The following is a 24482-nucleotide window of genomic DNA, read 5'->3' on the forward strand; positions in this document are numbered from 1 at the left end:
TGCGACAACCCTTGTAGACAGCTCGGACGAATTAGTTGCTGTGGGAGTATGTTTTGTTGCCTGGTAGCCTATCTTTGAACACCTGTCTCTATCCCTCAGTTTTTATCGCATTACACACAAATGAATATATGAATGCTTTTGGAATGTCTTTGAACATCTACATGTACTTTTAAGGAAAATTTACATGACAAACCACCTCTGTACATGAACCTCAGACAAAAGTAACTGTGGTGGTTGTATGGTTAATTGCTTGGCAACCTCTCTTTTACTTGAAGCTTTGGAGCACAAAAAGTCTGGTTCTAATAGAGATAGAATGTTCACGATTTGTGTAGATATTCATAAGGTCTATGCATTAATTTTAAGTTGATTTCAATGTCTACATGTATGTCTACATGTATGCCTTATTTGTATTTTAGTTTAATTATTTTATTTGTATATTTAATTTTTGTTCCATATTTTGTAAAGGACACATGAGCACTTATTCGTGGAGGACTGTGTGCTATAAAAATGTACAATAATCATAATAATAATGTTTATGTTATTTGTATATTTTTGTATTCTAGAAAATCAACAGGATGATGCTAAACTAGTTTCAGCAGAACAAGGAGAAGCAATTAAAGAAGAAAATAAAGATGAATGCTGTGCTTGTGGTCATGCTAATTATAATATTGTCTTCCAGGGTATATGGTCTAGACAAACACATCCTAAAGGTTTTCCTCCCAAAAAATGTACGTTCCAAGCCTTTTTATATGCCCACATTTTCATCTGGACGTATTTTGTTGTCGTCCGTCCGTCCACAATTTGTGTGTGGACACTCTACCGTTCACAACTTTTATCCGATTTTGATGGAACTTGAAATATAGGTCGATGTTGGCATGAATCGGACCATAACTTCATGGATTATGGCCCCTGATTGTACGAAAAATCTAGTTTTTAGCTTGTTGACACTCTTTGAGGTCACAATTTTGATCCGATTTTGATGAAACTTAAAATGCATGTTTATAACCCAAAGGTCTTGGTTCCTTTCATTATTCGTGCATATCGGATTGTAACTTCCTGAATTATGGCACCTGATGTTTGAGTTCGAATTTCGTGAAAATTGGACCAAAACTGCCGGACAAAATGGCCGCCCCTTGTATGCAAATTGTGTAAAAATATGGTATATCAAGGTAGTGGACCCTCCAGAGGTCACAATTTTTATCCGATTTTGATGAAACTTGGAATGCATGTTTATGTCCCAAAGATCTTGGTTCCTGTTGTTATTTGTGCCTATCGGATTGTACCTTCCTGAATTATGGCCCCTGATTGTACGAAAAATCACGCTTTTAGCTTGTGGTCCCTGTAGAGGTCACAATTTTTTATCCGATTTAAAAAAAACATTTTAGTATATCATCATTACACCCTAATAATGGTTGAGTTTGAATTTCGTAAAAATCGGACCAAAATGTCGGACAAAACGGCTGTCCCTTGTACGCAAATAGTGTAAACATCTGGTATATCAAAGTTGTGGACCTTCTACAGGTCAGAATTTTGATCCGATTTGAATGAAACTTGAAATGCATGTTTATAACCCAAAGATCTTGGATCCTGTAAATACTTGCACATTTCGAATTGTAACTTCCTGAATTATCGCCCTAGATTATACTAAAAATTGCCTTTTGAGCTTCTGGTCCCTATAGAGGTCACAATTTTTATCTGATTTAAAAAAAACATGTGAATACATCACGGTTATACACTAATGATGGTTGAGTTCCTGAATTATCGCCCTTGATTATACGAAAAATCGCCTTTAGAGCTTCTGGTCCCTATAGAGGACACAATTTTTATCTGATTTAAAAAAAAACCATGTGAATACATCACAGTTATACACTAATGATGGTTGAGTTCGAATTTTGTGAAAATCAGACTAAAACTGACTGACATAATGTTTTTATCATTAAGATCTTGGTTCATTTTGATAATCACACATATCTAAACGTAACTTCCTGGATTATGGCTCCGGATTGGTTGAAAAATCACATTTTTTTTCTGATTTTAAATATATTAGATATATTACCATTTCACCATAATGAAGATTGAATTCAAATTTCAGGAAAATCGAAACGAAACTGCCTGACAAAATGGCTGCTCTTTGTACGCAAATTGTGTATAAGTATGTAATAAAAAGGTTATGGACCCTCTAGAGGTCACAATTTTTATCTGATTTTGATGAAACTTAAATCATATCTTTATATTCCAAAAATCTCAGTCCCTGTTGATATTTGCTCATTTCAGACATTCAGACCATAACTTTCTGGATTATGGCCCTTGATTGTACGAAAAATCATTTTTGTTTTTAGCTTGTTCTCTATCCATCTCTTGCAAAGTGCCTGGCAGCCGCTGGTTAAATGCCACACATTAAATGTCGCCACCCCTGTCAAATTTAGTGTGAGGACAATACCCTATCGATTGCCCTCTCCACATTTCAATAAGCCTTGTTAATGTGAAGGAGGCTATAGTTTTTGTGAATGCAACAGAAGCAACAGTTTTTAATGGATTGTTTGCAAGATTGTGAATACGATAGAGATCATGCATGTATCTCTTGTTAAGACATTCATATCAAATTTGTTAAACATTCAAGTTGTCCTTTTGGATAAGTTACTGTCTCTGTCTATCCCTTTCAGAGACATCCGTATAAATTTGGTCAACATCTTAGTTCTCCTGGTCGATAAGCTGCTGTCTCTGGCTGTGTGGTCATATTTGAACATTTTGTGTAGCTATCTTTATTTCCATGATTATAGAAAATAATTTGTGATCTTTTATCATGAACTGAAGACCATATCTTGATGTCCTTTTGCGTATATTTGTTATCCGACTTTACCAATCTATGCAGACATGTCTGTCATATATGGACGAAACAGAATCGATCTTTTAGATTTTTATATGCCCACATTTTCATATTGACATATATTGTCGTCGCCCCTCTCCATTTGTGGACACTCTACAGGTCACAATTTTTATCTAATTTCAACAAATCTTAAAATATAGGTTTATATCCCATTGATCTCGGTTCCTTTCGATATTGTCATGTATCAGACCGTAACTTCATGGATTATGGCCCCTGATTGTACGAAAAATCGCTTGATATTAGCTTGTGGACCTTATAGAGGTCACAATTTTTATATGCCCACATGGAAATGTGGTCGCATATTGCCTTCACCCCCATCCGTCCGTCGGTCTGTCCGTCATGAACACTCTACAGACTACATTTATCATCTGATTGTTTTGAAATTGATATATGTTGTTTGCATTAGTGAGATAAAGAAGCCTTTTTAATTTCAAAAACTTCATTTAATTTCTCCTGGAGTTATGGCCCTTGTTTCACTTTGTTGCACCTTGTGAACGCTCTAACGACAAAAGTCATCAACCGATCTGTATGAAATTTAAATGCATCATTTAAATTAGTAAAACAAAGAATCCTATTGAAATTCAGCAATTTCCGTTTATTACATCTAGAGTTATGGCCCTTGTTTCACTTTGTTTAATCTTGGGAACACTCTAATGACAACAGTTATCATCCGATCTGTTTGAAATTGATATGCATCATTTAAATTAGTGAAACGAAGAAGCATATTGAATTTCAGCAATTTCCGTTATTTACGCCATGAGTTATGGCCCTTGTTTCACTTTGTTGTACCTTGTGAATGCTCTTACGACAAAAGTTATCATCCGATCTGTATGAAATTTATATGTGTCATTTAAATTAGTAAAAATGAACAAGCCTATTGAGTTTCAAAATATCACCGTTACACCATAATGACGGTTGAGTTCGAATCGGACCAAAACTGCCGGACAAGATGGCCGCCCCTTGAACACAAACATTGTAAATATATGGTATATATATCAAGGTTGTGGACCCGCTAGAGCTCACAATTTTGATCCGATTTTGATGAAACTTGAAATGCATGTTTATAACCCAAAGGGGTTGGTTCCTTTCGGTATTTGCGCATATCATAACTTCTTGAATTATGGCCCTTGACTGTATGAAAAATTGCATTTTTAGCTTGTGGTCCCTCTAGAGGTCACAATTATTATCTGATTTAAAAAAATGTTCGAATATATCACCGTTACGCCGTATTGTTGGTTGAGTTTGAATTTCATGAAAATCGGACCAAAACTGCCAGACAAAATGGCTGCCCCCTGTATGCAATTAGTGTAAACATCTGGTATATCAAGGTTGTGGACCCTCTAGAGGTCACAATTTTTATCTGATTTTCATGAAACTTGAAATGTATGTTTATAACCCAAAGATCTTGGTTGCTGTCGATATTTGCGTATTTCTGATTGTAACTTCCTGAATTATGGCCCCTGATTGTACAAAAAATCGTGTTTTTAGCTTGTGGCTCCTCTAGAGGTCACAATTATTATCCGATTTACAAAAACATTCGAATATATCACCTTTACACCGTAATGTTGGTTGAGTTCGAATTTCGTGAAAATCAGACAAAAACTGGCAGACAAAATGGCAGCCCCTCATACGCAAATGGTGTAAACATATGGTATTTCCAGGTTGTGGACACTCTAGAGGTCACAATTTTTATCCGATTTTGATGAAACTTGAAGTGCATGTTTATAACCCAAAGATCCTTTCGATATTTGGGCATATTGGATCGTAACTTCCTGAATTATGGCCCCTGATTGTACAAAAATCGCGTTTTTAGCTCGTGGTCCATCTAGAGGTCACAATTATTATCCGATTTAAAAAAACCTTTGAATATATCACCGTTACACCATAATGATGGTTGAGTTCGAACTTTGTGAAAATCGTACCAAAACTGTAGAACAAAGGTTCGCTCCTTTTGGATAAGTTACTGTCTCTGTCTATCCCTTCAGAGACATCCGTATCAAATTTGGTCAACATCTTAGTTCTCCTGGTGGATAAGCTGCTGTCTCTGGTTCTGTGGTCATATTTGAACATTTTGTGTAGCTATCTTTATTTCCATGATTATAGAAAATAATTTGTGATCTTGTATCATGAACTAAAGACCATATCTTAAATTCCTTTTGCGTATATTTGTTATCTGACTTGACCAATCTATGCAGACATATCTGTCATATATGGACGAAACAGAATCAATCTTTTAGATTTTTATATGCCCACATTTTCATATGGAGGTATATTGTCATCGCCCCTCTCCATTTGTGGACACTCTACAGGTCACAATTTTTATCTGATTTCAACAAATCTTAAAATATAGGTTTATCTCCCAAAGATCTTGGTTCCTTTCAATATTGTCTTGTATCAGACCGTAACTTCATGGATTATGGCCCCTGATTGTACGAAAAATCGCTTGATATTAGCTTGTGTATATTGCTGTCACCCCCTTCCGTCCGTCCGTCTATCCGTCGTGAACACTCTACAGACTACATTTATCATCTGATTGTTTTGAAATTGATTTATGTTGTTTGCATTAGTGAGATGAAAAAGCCTGTTTAATTTCAAAAACTTCTGTTAATTTCTCCTTGAGTTATTGCCCTTGTTTCACTATGTTGCACCTTGTGAACGCTCTAACAACAAAAGTTGTTATCATCCGATCTGTTTGAAATTGATATGCATCATTTAAATTAGTGAAAAGAAGAAGCATATTGAATTTCAGCAATTTCTGTTATTTACGTCGTGAGTTATGGCCCTTGTTTCACTAATGAGTTTCAGCAAATTTACGTTAATTACATCTGGAGTTATGGCCCTTGTTTCAATTTGTTGAATCTTGTGAACGATCGAACAACTAAAGTTATCACCCAATCTGTATGAAATTCATATGCATCATTTAAATTAGTGAAATGAAGAAGCCTATAGAATGTCAGCAATTACCGTCAATTACTTCTAGAGTTATAACCCTTGTTTTACTTTGTTGAACCTTGTGAATGTTCGAACAACAAAAGTTATCATCTGATCTATATGAAATTTATATGCATTATTTGAATTAGTAAAACGAAAAAACCTGTCGAATTTCAACAATTTCTGTAGATTACTTCCAGTGTTTTAGTTTTTAGAACCTTGTGAACCCTCAAACAACGAAAATTATAGAGTCATCTATATGAAATTGTCTATTAAATGCCCCTACAAAAGAATAAATATGCGACAACCATTGTCGACCGCTCGGACCATTTAGCTGCTGTGGCGGTATATTTTGTTGCCTGGCAACCTATCTTTAACTGATTTTGTTGACATTTGAAATGTAAGTTTATAACCCAATGATCTTGGTTCCTTTCGATATTCGCGCATAATCGGACCGTAACTTCCTGAATTATGGCCCCTAATTGTACGAAAAATCACGTTTTTTACCTTGTGGACTCTATGGAGGTCACAATTTTATTCCAATTTAAAAACCGTTTGAATATATCACCGTTACACCATAATGAAGGTTGAGTTTGAATCGGACCAAAACTGCCGGACAAAATTTCCGCCCCTCGAACGCAAACAGTGTAAAAATATGGTATATATATCAAGGTTGTGGAACCTATAGAGCTCACAATTTTGATCCGATTTTGATGAAACTTGAAATGCATGTTTATAACCCAAAGATCTCGGCTGCTTTCGATATTGGCATGTATCGGATCGAAACTTCATGGATTATGGCCCCTGCTGTGGCGGTATATTTTGTTGCCTGGCAACCTATCTTTAACTGATTTTGTTGACATTTGAAATGTAAGTTTATAACCCAATGATCTTGGTTCCTTTCGATATTCGCGCATAATCGGACCGTAACTTCCTGAATTATGGCCCCTAATTGTACGAAAAATCACGTTTTTTACCTTGTGGACTCTATGGAGGTCACAATTTTATTCCAATTTAAAAACCGTTTGAATATATCACCGTTACACCATAATGAAGGTTGAGTTTGAATCGGACCAAAACTGCCGGACAAAATTTCCGCCCCTCGAACGCAAACAGTGTAAAAATATGGTATATATATCAAGGTTGTGGAACCTATAGAGCTCACAATTTTGATCCGATTTTGATGAAACTTGAAATGCATGTTTATAACCCAAAGATCTCGGCTGCTTTCGATATTGGCATGTATTGGATCGAAACTTCATGGATTATGGCCCCTGATTGTACGAAAAATCACGTTTTTAGCATGTGGACCCTATAGAGGTCACAATTTTTATCCGATTTTTTTAAAACTTGAAATGTTAGTTTATCACCCAAAGATCTCGGTTTCTTTCGATATTTGCGCATATCAGACCTTAACTTCCTGAATTATGGCCCCTGATTGTACAGAAAATCACGTTTTTAGCTTGTGGACCCTATAGAGGTCCGTTTTGTTTGTTGAGTTTGAATTTCATGAAAATCAGACCAAAACTGCCAGACAAAATGGCCCCCCCCCCCCATTGTATGCAAACAGTGTAAACATCTGGTATATCAACGTTGTGGACCCTCTAGAGGTCACAATTTTGATCTGATTTTCATGAAACTTGAAATGTATGTTTATAACCCAAAGATCTTTGTGGCTGTCGATATTTGCGTAGTTTGGATTGTAACTTCCTGAATTATGGCCCCTGATTGTACGAAAAATCGTGTTTTTAGCTTGTGGCTCCTCTTGAGGTCACAATTATTATCTGATTTACAAAAACATTCGAATATATTACCTTTACACCGTAATGATGGTTGAATTCGAATTTCGTGAAAATCAGACAAAAACTGGCAGACAAAATGGCAGCCCCTCATACGCAAATAGTGTAAACATATGGTATTTCCAGGTTGTGGACACTCTAGAGGTCACAATTTTTATCTGATTTTGATGAAACTTGAAGTGCATGTTTATAATCCAAAGATCTTTTCGATCTTCGGGCATATTGGATCGTAACTTCCTGAATTATGGCCCCTGATTGTACGAAAATCGTGTTTTTAGCTCGTGGTTCCTCTAGAGGTCACAATTATTATCCGATTTTAAAAAAAACGTTTGAATATATCACTGTTACACCATAATGATGGTTGAGTTCGAACTTTGTGAAAATCGGAACAAAACTGTAGAACAAAGGTCCGCCCCTTGTACGCATATAGTGAAAACATCTGGCCCCAAGTTCACAAAGCATTTTCAGACTTAAGTTAAGAATTTACTCAACTTTCAATCACTGTTTATGAGAAATATCTTTGATGAAGAAACACAAAACTTTGCACATAGTTTCCTATTGATGTATTTCATACATTAAAACAACAAAAGTTTTATAAAGTTCTATATTTTAGTTTAAATATTTTGAGTAAATTCATAACTTAAGTCTTAGAATGTTTTGTGAACTCGGGGCCTGGTATATCAAGGTTGTGGACCATCTATAGGTCACAATTTTGATCCAATTTTGATGAAACTTGAAATACATGTTTATGTCCCACAGATCTTGGTCCCTTTCGATATTTGCGAATATCGGATTGTAACTTCCTGAGTTATGACCCTTGATTGTACAAAAAATCACGTTTTTAGCTTGTAGTCCCTTTAGAGGTCACAACTTTTATCCGATATAAAAAAAAAAAAAAATGTGTGAATATATCATCGTTACACACTAAAATCTTGGTTCCTTTTGATAATCCTGCATATCTGAACGAAACTTCCTGGATTATGGCTCCTGATTTTTTAAAAAGTTATATTTTTAGCTTGTGCATTCTCTAGAGGTCACAATTTTTTTTCCGATTTCAAAAGCTGTTTAAATATATCACCATTCCACCATAATGAAGGTTGAATTCGAATTTCGGGAAAAGTGAAATGAAACTGCCCAACAAAATGGCCGCTCTTTGTACTCAAATTGTGTAAAAGTATGTAATACGAAGGTTGTGGACCCTCTAGAGGTCACAATTTTTATCCGATTTTGATGAAACATATCTTTATATCCCAAAGATCTCAGTCTCTTTTGATATTTGCGCATTTCAGACCAAAACTTTCTGAATTATTGCCCCTGATTGTACAAAAAATCATGTTTGTTTTGAGCTTGTTCTCTATCCATCTCTTGCAAAATGTGGGCGTATCCTGCCGCTGGTTTGTATAATATATGTCCTGTATTTTTCGGGGTATAAGTCAGTACTTTTTCCGCAGAAATCTCCTTATACCCTACATCGACTTGTATATGGATGAAGATACATCCAGAAAAAATAATTCTCAGTTCCCAACTGTCAACTGACATCATCTGCTAAATTTATAGCACTCGTAGTTAAGTCAAATTTTTGCTTTTGTCTAAAACTACTTACAGTATTCCAATACAATTACTTATTAGGGTTTCACACTATTGTTTTTGTTAAAATTATTCTCATTATTATTCTTCTTATAATTATTTTTTTTTTTTCCAATTTGATTGTATCTCAGAAACTACTTGTCGGATTGATTCGATGTCTTCGGTTTTACTGGAAAAGTGGGTGTGACTTAGAGATTAAAGCTATTTCGAACGTTGCGACAATGCGAAATGTCCGAAATCGTTGAATTTGTCGACTTTTGAAATATTGCCGTAATATTAACAATAATCGTCGGATTTTAACATTGGATACATTTTGACATAGTCAGAGACAAGGAACATAGCCACAGTTCTTTAGATTTTTGATTTTCCACGAATCGTCGGAGATATTAGGCATCAAATTTTGAAAATTTAAATTTTTACAAAAAACTTTTTTATTTATGAATATTTTAATGTGGTATTTTACCCAGGGTTAAAGAGTCATCTGATTTGACCAAAAATGGCACCATTTTTTGTCATCGTAAATTTCCTTGGCCGCGATTGGCTAATTCAGTTTTTCAGTTCTGGATTGATTATTTATTGCTCGATTTGTATAAAACAAAGTTTGTATGCTCCGTGATCCAAAATGTCATTTTTTTTGTTACCGGTAAAGTTACCTTTCTGCAACGGAAGTGACGTAAATTTAGCAAAAACTACAATTTTGACAGTTCGGTACCACTTTTTGAAAGCAAATATTATTTTTTTCAAATCTGGTATGACTGAAAGTGTGTGCCCTGTAAAGGTGCAGAAAACATCGGGCTCAGTTTTTTTAATTTTGATTTCGTTTTCGGGTCATTTTGATTTAAATGTGAAAAAAGGTGAAAAAATGAGCTATTTACAACCCATTCAGGCTTTTCATATTTTAAAATATTTCTTCGCAACTTTCATAAACTTGTAGCATTAATCCATACGAAGAGAATCTATCTCAAAATTAGTTTGTAATATGAGCAGTTGCCGAGAAATGGTCAATTTTGCATGAGTCACTCTTTACGCTATTGTGTCTGTAAAAGAGTCAATTATTATTGGATTTTCATAAAAGTGACACCATTTGATGCGTATTGTCAATTGTGACTAGTTGAACTCAATTTAAACTTTTCCATGTCAACGGAAATGAGTAAAAACTGTATTTATAACCTTAGAAACAAATAATTTATTGAAATGAGTCGTATTTGTTGTTTGTTTAAAATTTTTATATTTGATTCTAATAAACTAATAGAATGAACCCATACGATCATATAGGTATCACAAAATGGTTTCTAACTTGTTCAGTTGCAGAGAAATAGGCATTTTTCAACAGGTCACTTTTCAAGGTTTTTTGTCCATAAAAGTGTCAATTATTATTCGATTTTCATGAAATTTTCACTATGTGATACCTAATGCCATTTACGATTTCATACTAGTAATTTAAGATTTTCATTATCACCGAAAGTAACGTCATTTTGCCAAAAACTGTATTTTTAGCCTTCAAAACAGATATTTTATTCAAATGAGTCTGAGTTGTTAAGTTTTTAAAATTATGATATTTGATTCCAATCACCAAATAGAATAAACCCATATGATCATACAGATACCAGAAAATGGTTTCTAACTTGTACGGTTGCAGAGAAATAGACGGTTTTCTACAAATCACTTTTTAAGGTTTTTGGTCTATAAAAGTGGCAATTATTATTCGATTTACATAAAATTTTCACCATGTGATGGCTGATGCCTTATGCCATTTCTGATTTCATAAAACTAATTGAACATTTTCATTATCAACGGAAGTACTGTACACTTACATGTAACAAATGTATAAAATGAATTGATATTGCTGACATATGTTTAGGGTAACGTGGCACCGGTGAAACCCGTCATTACTGCATCGCAGTTCTAGTTGACATTTGTAATTATATAGAGCCAGTCTCCCAAACAGAGTTGTCATCCCTTGCAGTTCACACTAACCTCTGCTAACGACTCATTTGACTATGCCACCAAGATTCTTGGTGTTGATAGACAATGATAAACAATACAATGAATACCAAATAACTAATAATACATTTATTACCATTACTATATTAAAATAGAAATGGGATCATATTTATTGCAAAATAATAAAGTATCTTTACATATACAGGGAACATTTTCATGTAATATTTGCTAATTTTAGAATATAATACACATAGATCTGTTCACCTTTATAACATGATGGTAAGGTCTTTTGGAGGGATAGTAATTCATGTCATTTTCCCCTAAAATTGACTAAAACTCATCAAGTGTTTATAATAAGAGGAACTTTTCCGGCAGATGCCATTTTCATCAAGTAGTTAATAACGTGACCAATGACTTCTAGGACAACCGATGTTGTGTGCAAGCCGATGGCAGAGTCGAATGCTGGATAGCGAGACTTGTGTGGAGAATGATATAGAGCTTGTATAACTTTCATTTAAAACATAACCCCATTCAAAATATAATCATAAACGCTAGAAAATTCCATTTAAATAGAATCTTTCTTCTGACATTATTTGTTTTGTAAAGTTTTCCGTTAAAGTAAGCAAACATACATAGGTGCCATCTATTTTATTATACGCCCACATTTTCATGTGGACGTATTATGCCGTCGTCCCTGTCCGTCCGTCCGTCCACAATTGTTTGTGGACTCTCTACAGGTCACAATTCTTATCCGATTTTGACGAAACTTGAAATATAGGTTTATCCTCAAAAGATCTCGGCTGCTTTCGATATTGGCATGTATCGGATCGAAACTTCATGGATTATGGCCCCTGATTGTACGAAAAATCACGTTTTTAGCTTGTGGACCCTATAGAGGTCACAATTTTTATCCGATTTTTATACGCCCACATTGAAATGTGGTCGTATATTGTCGTCGCCCCCGTCCGTCCGTCCCGCCGTCCGGCGTCCACAATTGCTTGTGGACGCTCTAGAGGTCAAAGTTAATATCCAATTGACCTTAAATTTATACACAGTGTTTGAGGTCATGAGACGAAGAAGCCTATTGATTTTCAACGATTTCTGATAATTACTGCCAGAGTTATGGCCCTTGATCACTTCAAAAAATCTTGTGGACGCTCTAAAGGCCAAAGTTAATATCCAATTGACTTTAAATTTATACACAGTGTTTAAGGTCATGAGACAAAGAAGCCTATTGATTTTCAGCAATTTCAGATAATAACTGCCAGAGTTATGGCCCTTGATCACTTCAAAAAATCTTGTGGATGCTCTAATGGCCAAAGTTAATATCCGATTGACGTTAAATTTATAGACAATGGTTAAGGTCATGAGACGAAGAATCCTATTGATTTTCAATGATTTCCGATAATTACTGCCAGAGTTATGGCCCTTGATCACTTCAAAAAATCTTGTGGATGCTCTAATGGCCAAAGTTAATATCCGATTGACGTTAAATTTATAGACAATGGTTAAGGTCATGAGACGAAGAAACCTATTGATTTTCAACGATTTCTGATAATTACTGCCAGAGTTATGGCCCTTGATCACTTCAAAAAATCTTGTGGATGCTCTAGAGGCTAAAGTTAACATCCGATTGACATTAAATTTATACACAGTGTTTAAGGTCATAAGATGATGAAGCCTATTGGTTTTCAGCGATTTCCGATTATTACTGCCAGAGTTATGGCCCTTGATCACTCTGAAAAATCTTGTGGATGCTCTAGAAGCGAAAGTTGATATTCGATTGACTTTAAATTCATACACAGTGTTTAAGGTCATGAGACGAAGAATCCTATTGATTTTCAACGATTTCCAATATTTGCTGCCAGAGTTATGGCCCTTGATCACTTTGAAAAATCTTGTGGATGCTCTAGAAGCCAAAGTTAATATTCGATTGACTTTCAATTTATACACAGTGTTTAAGGTCATGAGACGAAGAAGCCTATTGATTTTCAGCAATTTCCGATAATTACTGCCAGAGTTATGGCCCTTGATCACTTCAAAAAATCTTGTGGATGCTCTTGAGGCTCAAGTTAATATCCAATTGAGTTTAAATTTATACAGTGTTTGAGGTCATGAGACGAAGATTCCTATTGATTTTCAACGATTTCCGATAATTACTGCCAAAGTTATGGCCCTTAAGTTATCATCCGATTGACTTCAGATTGATACACAGAGTTTAAGATCTTGAGACGAACAAGTATATTGATTTTCAATGAATTTTTATGACTTGAACAGTTAAATCTATGATATTAAAAGCTTTGCATACAAAACGTTAGCATGGGGCAGAACTTTATAAAAACCAAACAAATTCTAATAGTTTTCTGATAATTACTTCGTGAGTTGTTGCTCTTAATCAGATTTTAGTGTATTATAAATGTTTCATTACCGAAAAGGGGGGTTGGATGGCTGAATGGTTAGCGTGCGCGCGCTGTATCATAAAGTCTGTCATTGAGTCGACTGGCGTGGTTTCGAATCCCCGGTTGTACGTGGCAAGGAGTAGGGTCGCCTGTCCAACCTCGTGGGTTTTCTCCGGGTAATCCGGTTTCCTCCCACTGCTAAAGACCCCTACGCGCAAGCGAATTATGTTAATAAAATTAGACCATGTTAGTCCCGAAATGACCTAGTTTGTGTCGAGTGGACGTTAAACCCCATTTCTCTCTCTCTCTCATTACCGAAAAATATGCGACAACCCTTGTTGACTGCCCGGACGATTTAGTTGCTGTGGGCGTATGTTTCGTTGCCTGGCAACCTATCTTTTTTAAACTTAAAATATAAGTTTATAACCCAAAGATCTTGGTTCCAGTCGGTATTCGCGCATATCGGACCGTAACTTCCTGAATTATGGCCCCTGATTGTACGAAAATACGCGTTTTTAGCTTGTGAACCCTATATAGGTCATAATTTTTATCCGATTTAAAAAAACGTATTATTATATCACCGTTACACCCTAAGGATGGCTGAGTTTCAATTTCGTGAAAATCGGCCCAAAATTGACAGACAAAATGGCTGCCGTTCGTTCTCAAATAGCGTAAAAATATGGTATATCAAGGTTGTGGACCCTATAGAGGTCACAATTTTTATCCGATTTTGTTGAAACTTGAAATGTAAGTTTATAACCCAAAGATCTCGGTTTCTTTCGATATTTGCGCATATCAGACCGTAACTTCCTGAATTATGGCCCCTGATTGTACAGAAAATCGCTTTTAGCTTCTGGACCCTATAGAGGTCATAATTTTTATACGATTTAAAAAACCGTATTATTATATCACCGTTACACCCTGAGGACGGCTGAGTTCGAATTTCATAAAAATCGGCCCAAAACTGACAGACAAAATGGTCGCCCTTCGTTCTCAAATAGCGTAAAAATATGGTATATCAAGGTTGTGGACCCTATGGAGGTCACAATTTTAATCTGATTTTGTTGAAACTTGAAATGTAAGTTTATAACCCAAAGATCTTGGTTCCTTTCGATATTCGTGCATTTCGGACCGTAACTTCCTGAATTATGGCCCCTGATTGTACGAAAATACGCGTTTTTAGCTTGTGGACCCTATATAGGTCATAATTTTTATCCGATTTAAAAAAACGTATTATTATATCACCGTTACACCCTAAGGATGGCTGAGTTTGAATTTCGTGAAAATCGGCCCAAAATTGACAGACAAAATGGCTGCCGTTCGTTCTCAAATAGCGTAAAAATATGGTATATCAAGGTTGTGGACCCTATAATAGAGGTCACAATTTTTATCCGATTTTGTTGAAACTTGAAATGTAAGTTTATAACCCAAAGATCTCAGTTTCTTTCGATATTTGCGCATATCAGACCGTAACTTCCTGAATTATGGCCCCTGATTGTACAGAAAATCGCTTTTAGCTTCTGGACCCTATAGAGGTCATAATTTTTATACGATTTAAAAAACCGTATTATTATATCACCGTTACACCCTGAGGACGGCTGAGTTCGAATTTCATGAAAATCGGCCCAAAACTGACAGACAAAATGGTCGCCCTTCGTTCTCAAATAGCGTAAAAATATGGTATATCAAGGTTGTGGACCCTATGGAGGTCACAATTTTAATCCGATTTTGTTGAAACTTGAAATGTAAGTTTATAACCCAAAGATCTTGGTTCCTTTCGATATTCGTGCATTTCGGACCTTAACTTTCTGAATTATGGCCCCTGATTGTATGAAAAATCACGTTTTTAGATTGTGGACCCTATAGAGGTCATAATTTTTATCCGATTTAAAAAAACGTATTATTATATCACCGTTACACCCTAAGGATGGCTGAGTTTGAATTTCGTGAAAATCGGCCCAAAATTGACTGACAAAATGGCTGCCGTTCGTTCTCAAATAGCGTAAAAATATGGTATATCAAGGTTGTGGACCCTATAGAGGTCACAATTTTTATCCGATTTTGTTGAAACTTGAAATGTAAGTTTATAACCCAAAGATCTCGGTTTCTTTCGATATTTGCGCATATCAGACCGTAACTTCCTGAATTATGGCCCCTGATTGTACAGAAAATCGCGTTTTTAGCTTGTGGACCCTATAGAGGTCATAATTTTTATCCGATTTAAAAAAACGTATTATTATATCACCGTTACACCCTGAGGACGGCTGAGTTCGAATTTCATGAAAATCGGCCCAAAACTGACAGACAAAATGGTCGCCCTTCGTTCTCAAATAGCGTAAAAATATGGTATATCAAGGTTGTGGACCCTATGGAGGTCACAATTTTAATCCGATTTTATTGAAACTTGAAATGTAAGTTTATAACCCAAAGATCTTGGTTCCTTTCGATATTCGTGCATTTCGGACCGTAACTTCTTGAATTATGGCCCCTGATTGTATGAAAAATCATGTTTTTAGATTGTGGACCCTATAGAGGTCATAATTTTTATCCGATTTAAAAAAACGTATAGTTATATCACTGTTACACCCTAAGCACAACTGAGTTCGAATTTCGTGAAAATCGGCCCAAAACTGACAGATAAAATGACCGCCCTTCGTTCTCAAATAGCGTAAAAATAGGGTATATCAAAGTCGTGAACCCTATAGAAGTCACAATTTTTATCCGATTTTGTTGAAACTTGAAATGTAAGTTTATAACACAAAGATCTCGGTTCCTTTCGACATTTGCGCATATCGAATTGTAATTTCCTGAATTATGGCCCTTGATTGTAGGAAAAATCACTTTCTTCTTAGCTTGTTCTCTATCCATCTCTCGAAAATGTGGGCGTATCCTGCCAGGCAGCCGCTGGTTATCCAATTTTGTTGAAACTTGAAATGTAAGTTAATAACCCAATGATCTCGGTTCCTTTCGATATTCGCGCATATCGTACCGTAACTTCCTGAATTATGGCCTCTGATTGTACGAAAAATCGAGTTTTTAGCTTGTGGACCCTATAGAGGTCATAATTTTTATCCGATTTAAAAAAACGTATTATTATATCACTGTTACACCCTAAGGACAGCTGAGTTCGAATTTTGTGAAAATCGCCCCAAAATTGACCGACAAAATGGCTGCCGTTCGTTCTCAAATAGCGTAGAAATATGGTATATCAAGGTTGTGGACCCTATAGAGGTCACAATTTTTATCCAATTTTGTTGAAACTTGAAATGTAAGTTTGTAACCCAATGATCTCGGTTCCTTTTGATATTCGCGCATATCGGACCGTAACTTCCTGAATTATGGCCCCTGATTGTACGAAAAATCACGTTTTTAGCTTGTGGACCCTATAGAGGTCATTATTTTTATCCGATTTAAAAAAACGTATTATTATATCACCGTTACACCCTAAGGACGATTGAGTTTGAATTTCATGAAAATCGGCCCAAAATTGAATGACAAAATGGCTGCCGTTCGTTCTCAAATAGCGTAAAAATATTGTATATCGAGGTTGTGGACCCTATAGAGGTCACAATTTTTATCCGATTTTGTTGAAACTTGAAATGTAAGTTTATAACACAAAGATCTCAGTTCCTTTCGATATTTGCGCATATCGAATTGTAATTTCCTGAATTATGGCCCTTGATTGTAGGAAAAATCATTTTCTTGTTAGCTTGTTTTCTATCCATCTCTCGAAAATGTGGGCGTATCCTGCCTGGCAGCCGCTGGTTATAGTTTTGTAAATGCTCCCAATACCAAGAAAAGAATAAATGTGTGACAACCTTTGTGGACTGCAGACGACTTTATAGCATATGTCTCCTGACATCCTATATTATTTTTCAGTCAATCCTTTGGTTCATTGGTCAAATGTTGTTGGTGCTACTCATTCTAGTGATTTTGAGATCTGGAGGTATGGTGGTATGGCATCACCTGCTGTTAAAGAAGTCTGTGAATTTGGAATCTGGAGAACTTTGGAAAAATATATGAAACAGCAGGTAAGCTTATATCTAGTTCTAGTAATTATTTTGTCACTTACGCATTGTATGAAAAAGTCTTGAAAAAATAGCATTGAAAGGACATCTTTACAGCTTCTTTAAAAGCCTTTACATTACATTACAAGCAAAGTGAAAGGCAGTAAAGGTATCCATTACTATATCACAGTGTTTTCCAACCTTGGGACTGAAAATATTTTTTGGATGGCCATAAAGTCGAGTTAGTGAGAGAGAGAAACATCCACTCGAAACAAACTAGGTCATTTTGGGACTAACATGGTTCAATTTTATTTCAATAATTTGTTTGCGCGTAGGGGTCTTTAGCAGTGGGAGGACCCGGAGAAAACCCATGAGGTTGGACAGGCGACCCTACTCCTTGTCAAAATTCTGTGAGAAAATTCCTTTTGTGCGTGTGATCTCATTTCATTCTACTTCACTATATCCTGGGTTCATCCATGGGGTATTCACATACCGGTATTCACATTATCTGCCCTTGATCGTAGCTTGTTTTTACAAACCAATCAAAAAACAGTTTACAAACAAGTCTTAACCTCATTGTTTACATTCACAACAATATGGCAGCTTGTTCGCTCGATTATGAGAAAGTTTGCAAGAAATTTAATATAAAAGTGACATGTACACAAAAAGATGTCATAAAACATCTTTTTGATAGGAAAGATGTTTTTATGTCGGTCAAAACAGGCAGTGGTAAGTCATTAATGTCATCAAGCATATTGGGAACGGAATGAGACCACCGAGGATACCACCGGGGATATCGAGGATGGAGATAGGGAAATGAAATGAAATGGGGTTTAACGTCCTACTGTTCTGCTGGGAGATAGGGAGAAAGGTCGTAAATCCATTGATCGGCTTGTTGGGGCATAAGAAATATGCAAATTTTGTGTCAATAGATTATTTTTTAAAATATCGTAAGATACAATCAGTGTATCCTTTAGTATATAAAAATACTAGCAGGATACCCAGCTTCGCCCGAGCCCAATTCACCAGAGGCCCAGATCTGATTATCGATTGTAGTTTAGAGATTCAAGATCCACCCAATACCTCTATCAGACAAATCAACACAACAACCATTTTAATAATTTATACAAATCTGACAGGATGAATAATCCTTGAATCGGTATAATATGATGAAATAATCCACAACAATAATCCTAAACTTGGATAACAACAGAGATAATTTCTCTCAAAACAGCACAATGTAAAACAAAGAGATAATTTCTCTCAAATAAGCACAATAAGTGCAACAGCACGAAGTGTCAATAAATCGAGAACACAGACCACTTGGTTCAAACTTACGACAAAAGTTTAGTTCTGTACAAAGTGCTAAGAAAGTTCTGCCCTTGGACTGGTCTGATCCGGAAATTTTTAGAACTTTCTGGAACATTCTCAAATTTTCCACAACTTTCCTAGATCCAGAACCTTCCAACTTTTTCCAGAACCCTCCAGAACCTTCCAATGATTTCGAAACACTGTTTCCTGAAATTTTCATTGTTTCTAGAAATTTCCAAATAATGATTCTAGAAAAAAATCAATGGGCAAACATACACACACCGGCCATTCATACATACATACATACAAACTTTTATTTTATTTATATAGATGAGATGTACCAATATTTATCAAGCTTTAAAGAGCTATATTAACTTATTTAGCTTGTTCCACACGTTTTACGCCATTATGTAGAACGTAACATCAAGCTACAAGTTCATGTCACTCACTGAAGCACAGGCCCTAAATCCCACCATTCAAAAAATGGGAAATTTGACTAAACAGAGTACATGCAGATGTGGGAGTCGTCAGAGATTTGTAAATTGCCCCAAGGTGTCTGTGAGTGTAAAAAAATGGCAAACCACAGTAGGTGAATTACTTGAAGTTTGATAATGAGCAGAGATAGGCTTTGGGACATGATAATGATAACTTTGATCGTAATTGAGTGAGAGTGTTTGTGGACACTCTACAGGTACAATTCTTATCTGATTTTGGCGAAACTTGAAATATATGTTTATCTCCAAAAGATCTTGGTTCCTTTTGATGCTGGCATGTATCGGATTGAAACTTCATGGATTATGGCCCCCTGATTTTACGAAAAGTCACGTTTTTAGCTTGTGGTCCCTCAAGAGGTTACAATTTTTGTCTAATTTTAAAAACTTTCATATATATTACCGTTACACCATAATCATGATCGAGTACAATTTTGATCTGATTTTGATGAAAATCTCGTTCACAATTTTTATACGCCCACATTTTCATGTGGACATATATTGTCATCGCCCCTGTCCGTCCATCCACAATTTGTTTGTGGACACTCTACAGGTCACAATTCTTATCCGATTTTGACGAAACTTGAAATATAGGTTTATCTCCAAAAGATCTCGGCTGCTTTCGATATTGGCATGTATCGGATCGAAACTTCATGGATTATGGCCCCTGATTGTACGAAAAATCATGTTTTTAGCTTGTGGACCCTATAGAGGTCACAATTTTTATCCAATTTTGTTAAAACTTGAAATGTAAGTTTATAACCAAAAGATCTTGGTTCCTTTCGATATTCGCGCATATCTGACCGTAACTTCCTGAATTATGGCATACATGCCAACCTAAGGAGATTGAAAATCAGAATGCCTTGTCTTGAGGGTAGAGCGAGGACCGCAGGTCCAAGTTCGATCGGTGAGAAATTAGCACCTATTTAAAGCAATACCTTGTATTATTTGATATAAACAGCTGGTGATTTAGGTCCTTGCATCTGAGTTTTTTTTACCTATTTATATACGAAAGTATGCATATATGCTTTTTGTCATTTACAATACCACCGTAAGCAACACATAAATCACTCCTACAGACTAAACAAAATGCGAATTCGGAGCCTCTACGCGAGGACGTAATGGTTCCTGGAAATTCTTTGGCGTAGGTTTCCCGGTATTTTTGTCTGATATTTGTTTTGGAAGCCATTTTGTTTGTCTTGACGACCGACACGGAAGTAGAAGTCGTAAATTATTTATACTGGGTTTTATTTATAATTGTAATTTGTTTTTTTCACACATGGAAAACAGCTTGAAAACATTTTTTATCAAGTCAGAAGGAAATATGGCTAAGGAAGAAGCAATGACGTTACTGGCAACTAACATTAAACCCGCCGTGTACTGTACGAGTGTATGCGAGAATGGCTCCGCGTAGCAAATAATATCCGCGAAGCAAATAATATCCGCAAAGTATGCAAATTAGGCACGGCCTATGACGAAATAACCATGTGACATTTTAATCTCGATTAGTCCAGACATATTAGCTTATTCCATTTTATATTAATAATAATTGAGAAAACTGGGGACATGTTTTCAGCTATTTCCGTCCTTTTACCGCGAATTATGCAAATTAGACACGGCAAATGACGGAAATAATCGCATGACATTTTGATCTTGATTAGTCCAGACATAATAGCTTATTCCATTTTATATTAATAATAATAAGGAAAACATGACACATGTTCTCGACTATTTTCGTTGTTTTACCGACTCGTACTACGATAAACAGTATCGCCATCAGATTCACAACAAACAGCGAGAATGCCGAGACAGTCGTCAATGTAAAAATAAAACGAGAGGGATTTTATCAATCAAAAAGGTCAGGAATGAAATATAATAAATTTCTTCCAATAAATTTAAAAAAACGGAATTATAAAGAGTAAAATCGGAATTCAGAATTAGACTCAGAAAATCGGAATGATTCCGACAAAATCGGAATAGTTGGCATGTATGTTATGGCCCCTGATTGTACGAAAAATCGCGTTTTTAGCTTGTGGCTCTATAGAGGTCATGATTTTTATCCGATTTAAAAAAACGTATTATCGAATTTCATGAAAATCGGCCCAAAATTGACGGACAAAATGGCCGCCGTTCGTTCTCAAATAGGGTAAAAATATGGTATATCAAGGTTGTGGACCCTATAGAGGTCACAATTTTTATCTGATTTTGTTGAAACTTGAAATGTAAGTTTATAACCCAAAGATCTCGGTTCCTTTCGATATTCGCGCATATCAGACCGTAACTTCCAGAATTATAGCCCCTGCATTTTACATAAATTCGCTTTTTGAGGTTTGTGGACCCTGTAAAGGTCATAATTTTATCCGATTTTAAAAAAAGTATTATTATATCACTGTTACACCCTAAGGACAGCTGAGTTCGAATTTCGGGAAAATCGGCCCAAAATTGACAGACAAAATGGCCGCCGTTCGTTCTCAAATAGCGTAAAAAATGGTATATCAAGGTTGTGGACCCTATAGAGATTACAATTTTTATCCGATTTTGTTGAAACTTGTAATGTAAGTTTATAACTAAAAGATCTTGGTTCCTTTCGATATTCGCGCATATCTGACCGTAACTTCCTGAATTATAGCCCCCGATTGTACGAAAAATCACGTTTTTAGCTTGTGGACCCTATAGAGGTCATAATTTTTATCCGATTTAAAAAAACTATTATTATATCACCGTCACACCCTAAGGATGGCTGAGTTCGAATTTCGTGAAAATCATCCCAAAATTGACAGACAAAATGGCCGCCGTTCGTTCTCCAATAGCGTAAAAATATGGTATATCAAGGTTGTGGACTCTATAGAGGTCACAATTTTTATCCGATTTTGTTGAAACTTGAAATTTAAGTTTATAACCCAAAGATCTTGATTCCTTTCGATATTCGCGCATATCAGACCGTAACTTCCTGAATTATAGCCCCCGATTGTACAAAAAATCGCATTTTTAGCTTGTTCACCCTATAAAGGTCATAATTTTTATCCAATTTAAAAAAACGTATTATTATATCGCCGTTCCACCCGAAGGACGGCTGAGTTTGAATTTCGTGAAAATCAGCCCAAAACTGACAGACAAAATGGCCACCCTTCGTTCTCAAATAGCGTAAAAATATGGTATATCAAGGTTGTGGATCCTATAGAGGTCACAATTTTTATCGATTTTATTGAAACTTGAAACACAAAGATCTTGGTTCCTTTCGATATTTGTGCATATCAAATTGTAATTTCCTGAATTATGGCCCTTGATTGTAGGAAAAATCACTTTCTTTTTAGCTTGTTCTCTATCCATCTCTCGAAAATGTGGGCGTATCCTGCCTGGCAGCCACTGGTTATCCGATTTTAAAAAACGTTTAGATATGTCAACGATACACCCTATGACAGTTGAGTTAGTGAAAATCGAACCGAAACTGCCTGACAAAATGGCCGCTGCTTGCACGCAATTCGTGCAATTTTTATCTGATTTTGCTGAAACTTAAAATATATGTTTATATCCCAAAGGTCTTGGTTCCTTTCGCTGTTCACGCATATCAGACCATAACAGGGATGGTATTTCGCACGTATGTTCCGGACTTTCCAAACTCTATTTTCCAAACGCCCAAAATTGCCCAATCGGACATCAAAACATGGTGAATAATATTCAAAATTCCAAAATTAATATAGTGTACTGAGTGTATAACTACCACTCAACCCGATTAACGTTGATAATAGGCTGTATTGATTAGGTAATTATGTGATCAACGTACTTATCGTGTTATACACTGTATACACCTACCTTGATCAACTACTTAATCTGCCATAATTGACTGACTTAATCCTTCCCCTTTGTCAGACTATTCATCAATCCAATAAAACTGATTATAATTTTAATCCACGTGTCTACCTCGTAGTTTCTCCATTGTCAGACACATTAATTGCATTGATGTGAGCCGACAGCAACTATAAACTAGTCATAGATTTCACATATCGTAAGAGTACATGTAATTAACAACCTACATCAATGGACAGTCATTTTGTCTGCGATATTTTTTACGTCTTTTAAGACTCCATATATAAATTCTCATCCACAGTGGCACTTTCCCGTAATCTCGAGCACCGCACGAAAATTGCTTAACATATAAGGCAGTGCTTACTATGAAGCTATGTGCTACGAGTCACATACGCCATACGCTGAAATTAGCTATGCCTTTTTACGAGTGATTTAACTATCAATGTAATTTTAAAATACTGACTTATGAAGAAGGGGATGGTGTTTTGTCATCACTACAAGTATTATTATTTCGAACACCATTTTTTCATTTCCTGCCGTATAGACCAAGACATGTAATTTTGGAGGAATATTACTGGCTAGTGTTACACTACGCTATGCACTGGGCAAGTACTGGTCTAGGGGAACAGGCATAGGTAGGGTAGCAAGGCCAAGTGTACAAACACATGTACATCATACTGTGTGACTGTCGGTTCTCCAATTATGGGATTAACCTGTGGAGGCAAAAAATAACATCGTTTAGGAATACACACTTTATTGCGGGGTTTGACTCGATGTGGTTGACATCATTTCCGTTTTTTATGATGTTTCACAATGTTAATATTAATGTAAAAACATAACATGCACATTTTGTCATTTGAGACTGAATATATGTAAAAATGGCGGCAACGGGAACCATGCCGTCTTAGTTGAATGAGAAAATCACTACTAGGCAAAATTCTACCTACATCAACAATAATTATACATGTCACATTGATAACCAATATGTTACTGCACAAATTAAACATATTTTACATATAATAACTGTCTAATTACATGTGGAGGCAAAAAATAACATCGTTTAGGAATACACACTTTATTGCGGGGTTTAACTTCACGTGGTTGACATCATTTCCGGTTTTATGACGTAACCCGGAGTGGTGTCAAAACAGTTTGTCATCTCCCCTTAACTGTAAACGCAAAAACGGTACCCTCCATATTCCTACCGTCACATTCTTACCCACAAAATAAAATGTCGTCCCGACATTAACAAATTGTGAACAACCGCAAAACAAATTGAACTCCTTTAAAATGCATTTTAGAGGCTTATACCTTAAAAA

General features: G+C 35.8%; 1 protein-coding gene across 2 annotated transcripts in view; it reads left to right on the forward strand.

The window, feature by feature from the left end:
- The window catches only part of LOC126811161 (spondin-1), a 247248-nt gene that overhangs the window by 91371 nt on the left and 131395 nt on the right, over positions 1-24482 (forward strand). For both annotated transcript variants that reach the window (XM_050536685.2, XM_050536686.2), the window contains exons 5-6: positions 564-728; positions 17427-17578. In XM_050536685.2, coding sequence (XP_050392642.1) covers positions 564-728; positions 17427-17578 — 317 coding nt within the window. The remainder of the gene's footprint in view (positions 1-563; positions 729-17426; positions 17579-24482) is intronic.

Source organism: Patella vulgata, chromosome 2 (genome assembly GCF_932274485.2).
Source record: "Patella vulgata chromosome 2, xgPatVulg1.2, whole genome shotgun sequence".
In the NCBI taxonomy this organism is placed as follows: Eukaryota; Metazoa; Mollusca; class Gastropoda; family Patellidae; genus Patella; species Patella vulgata.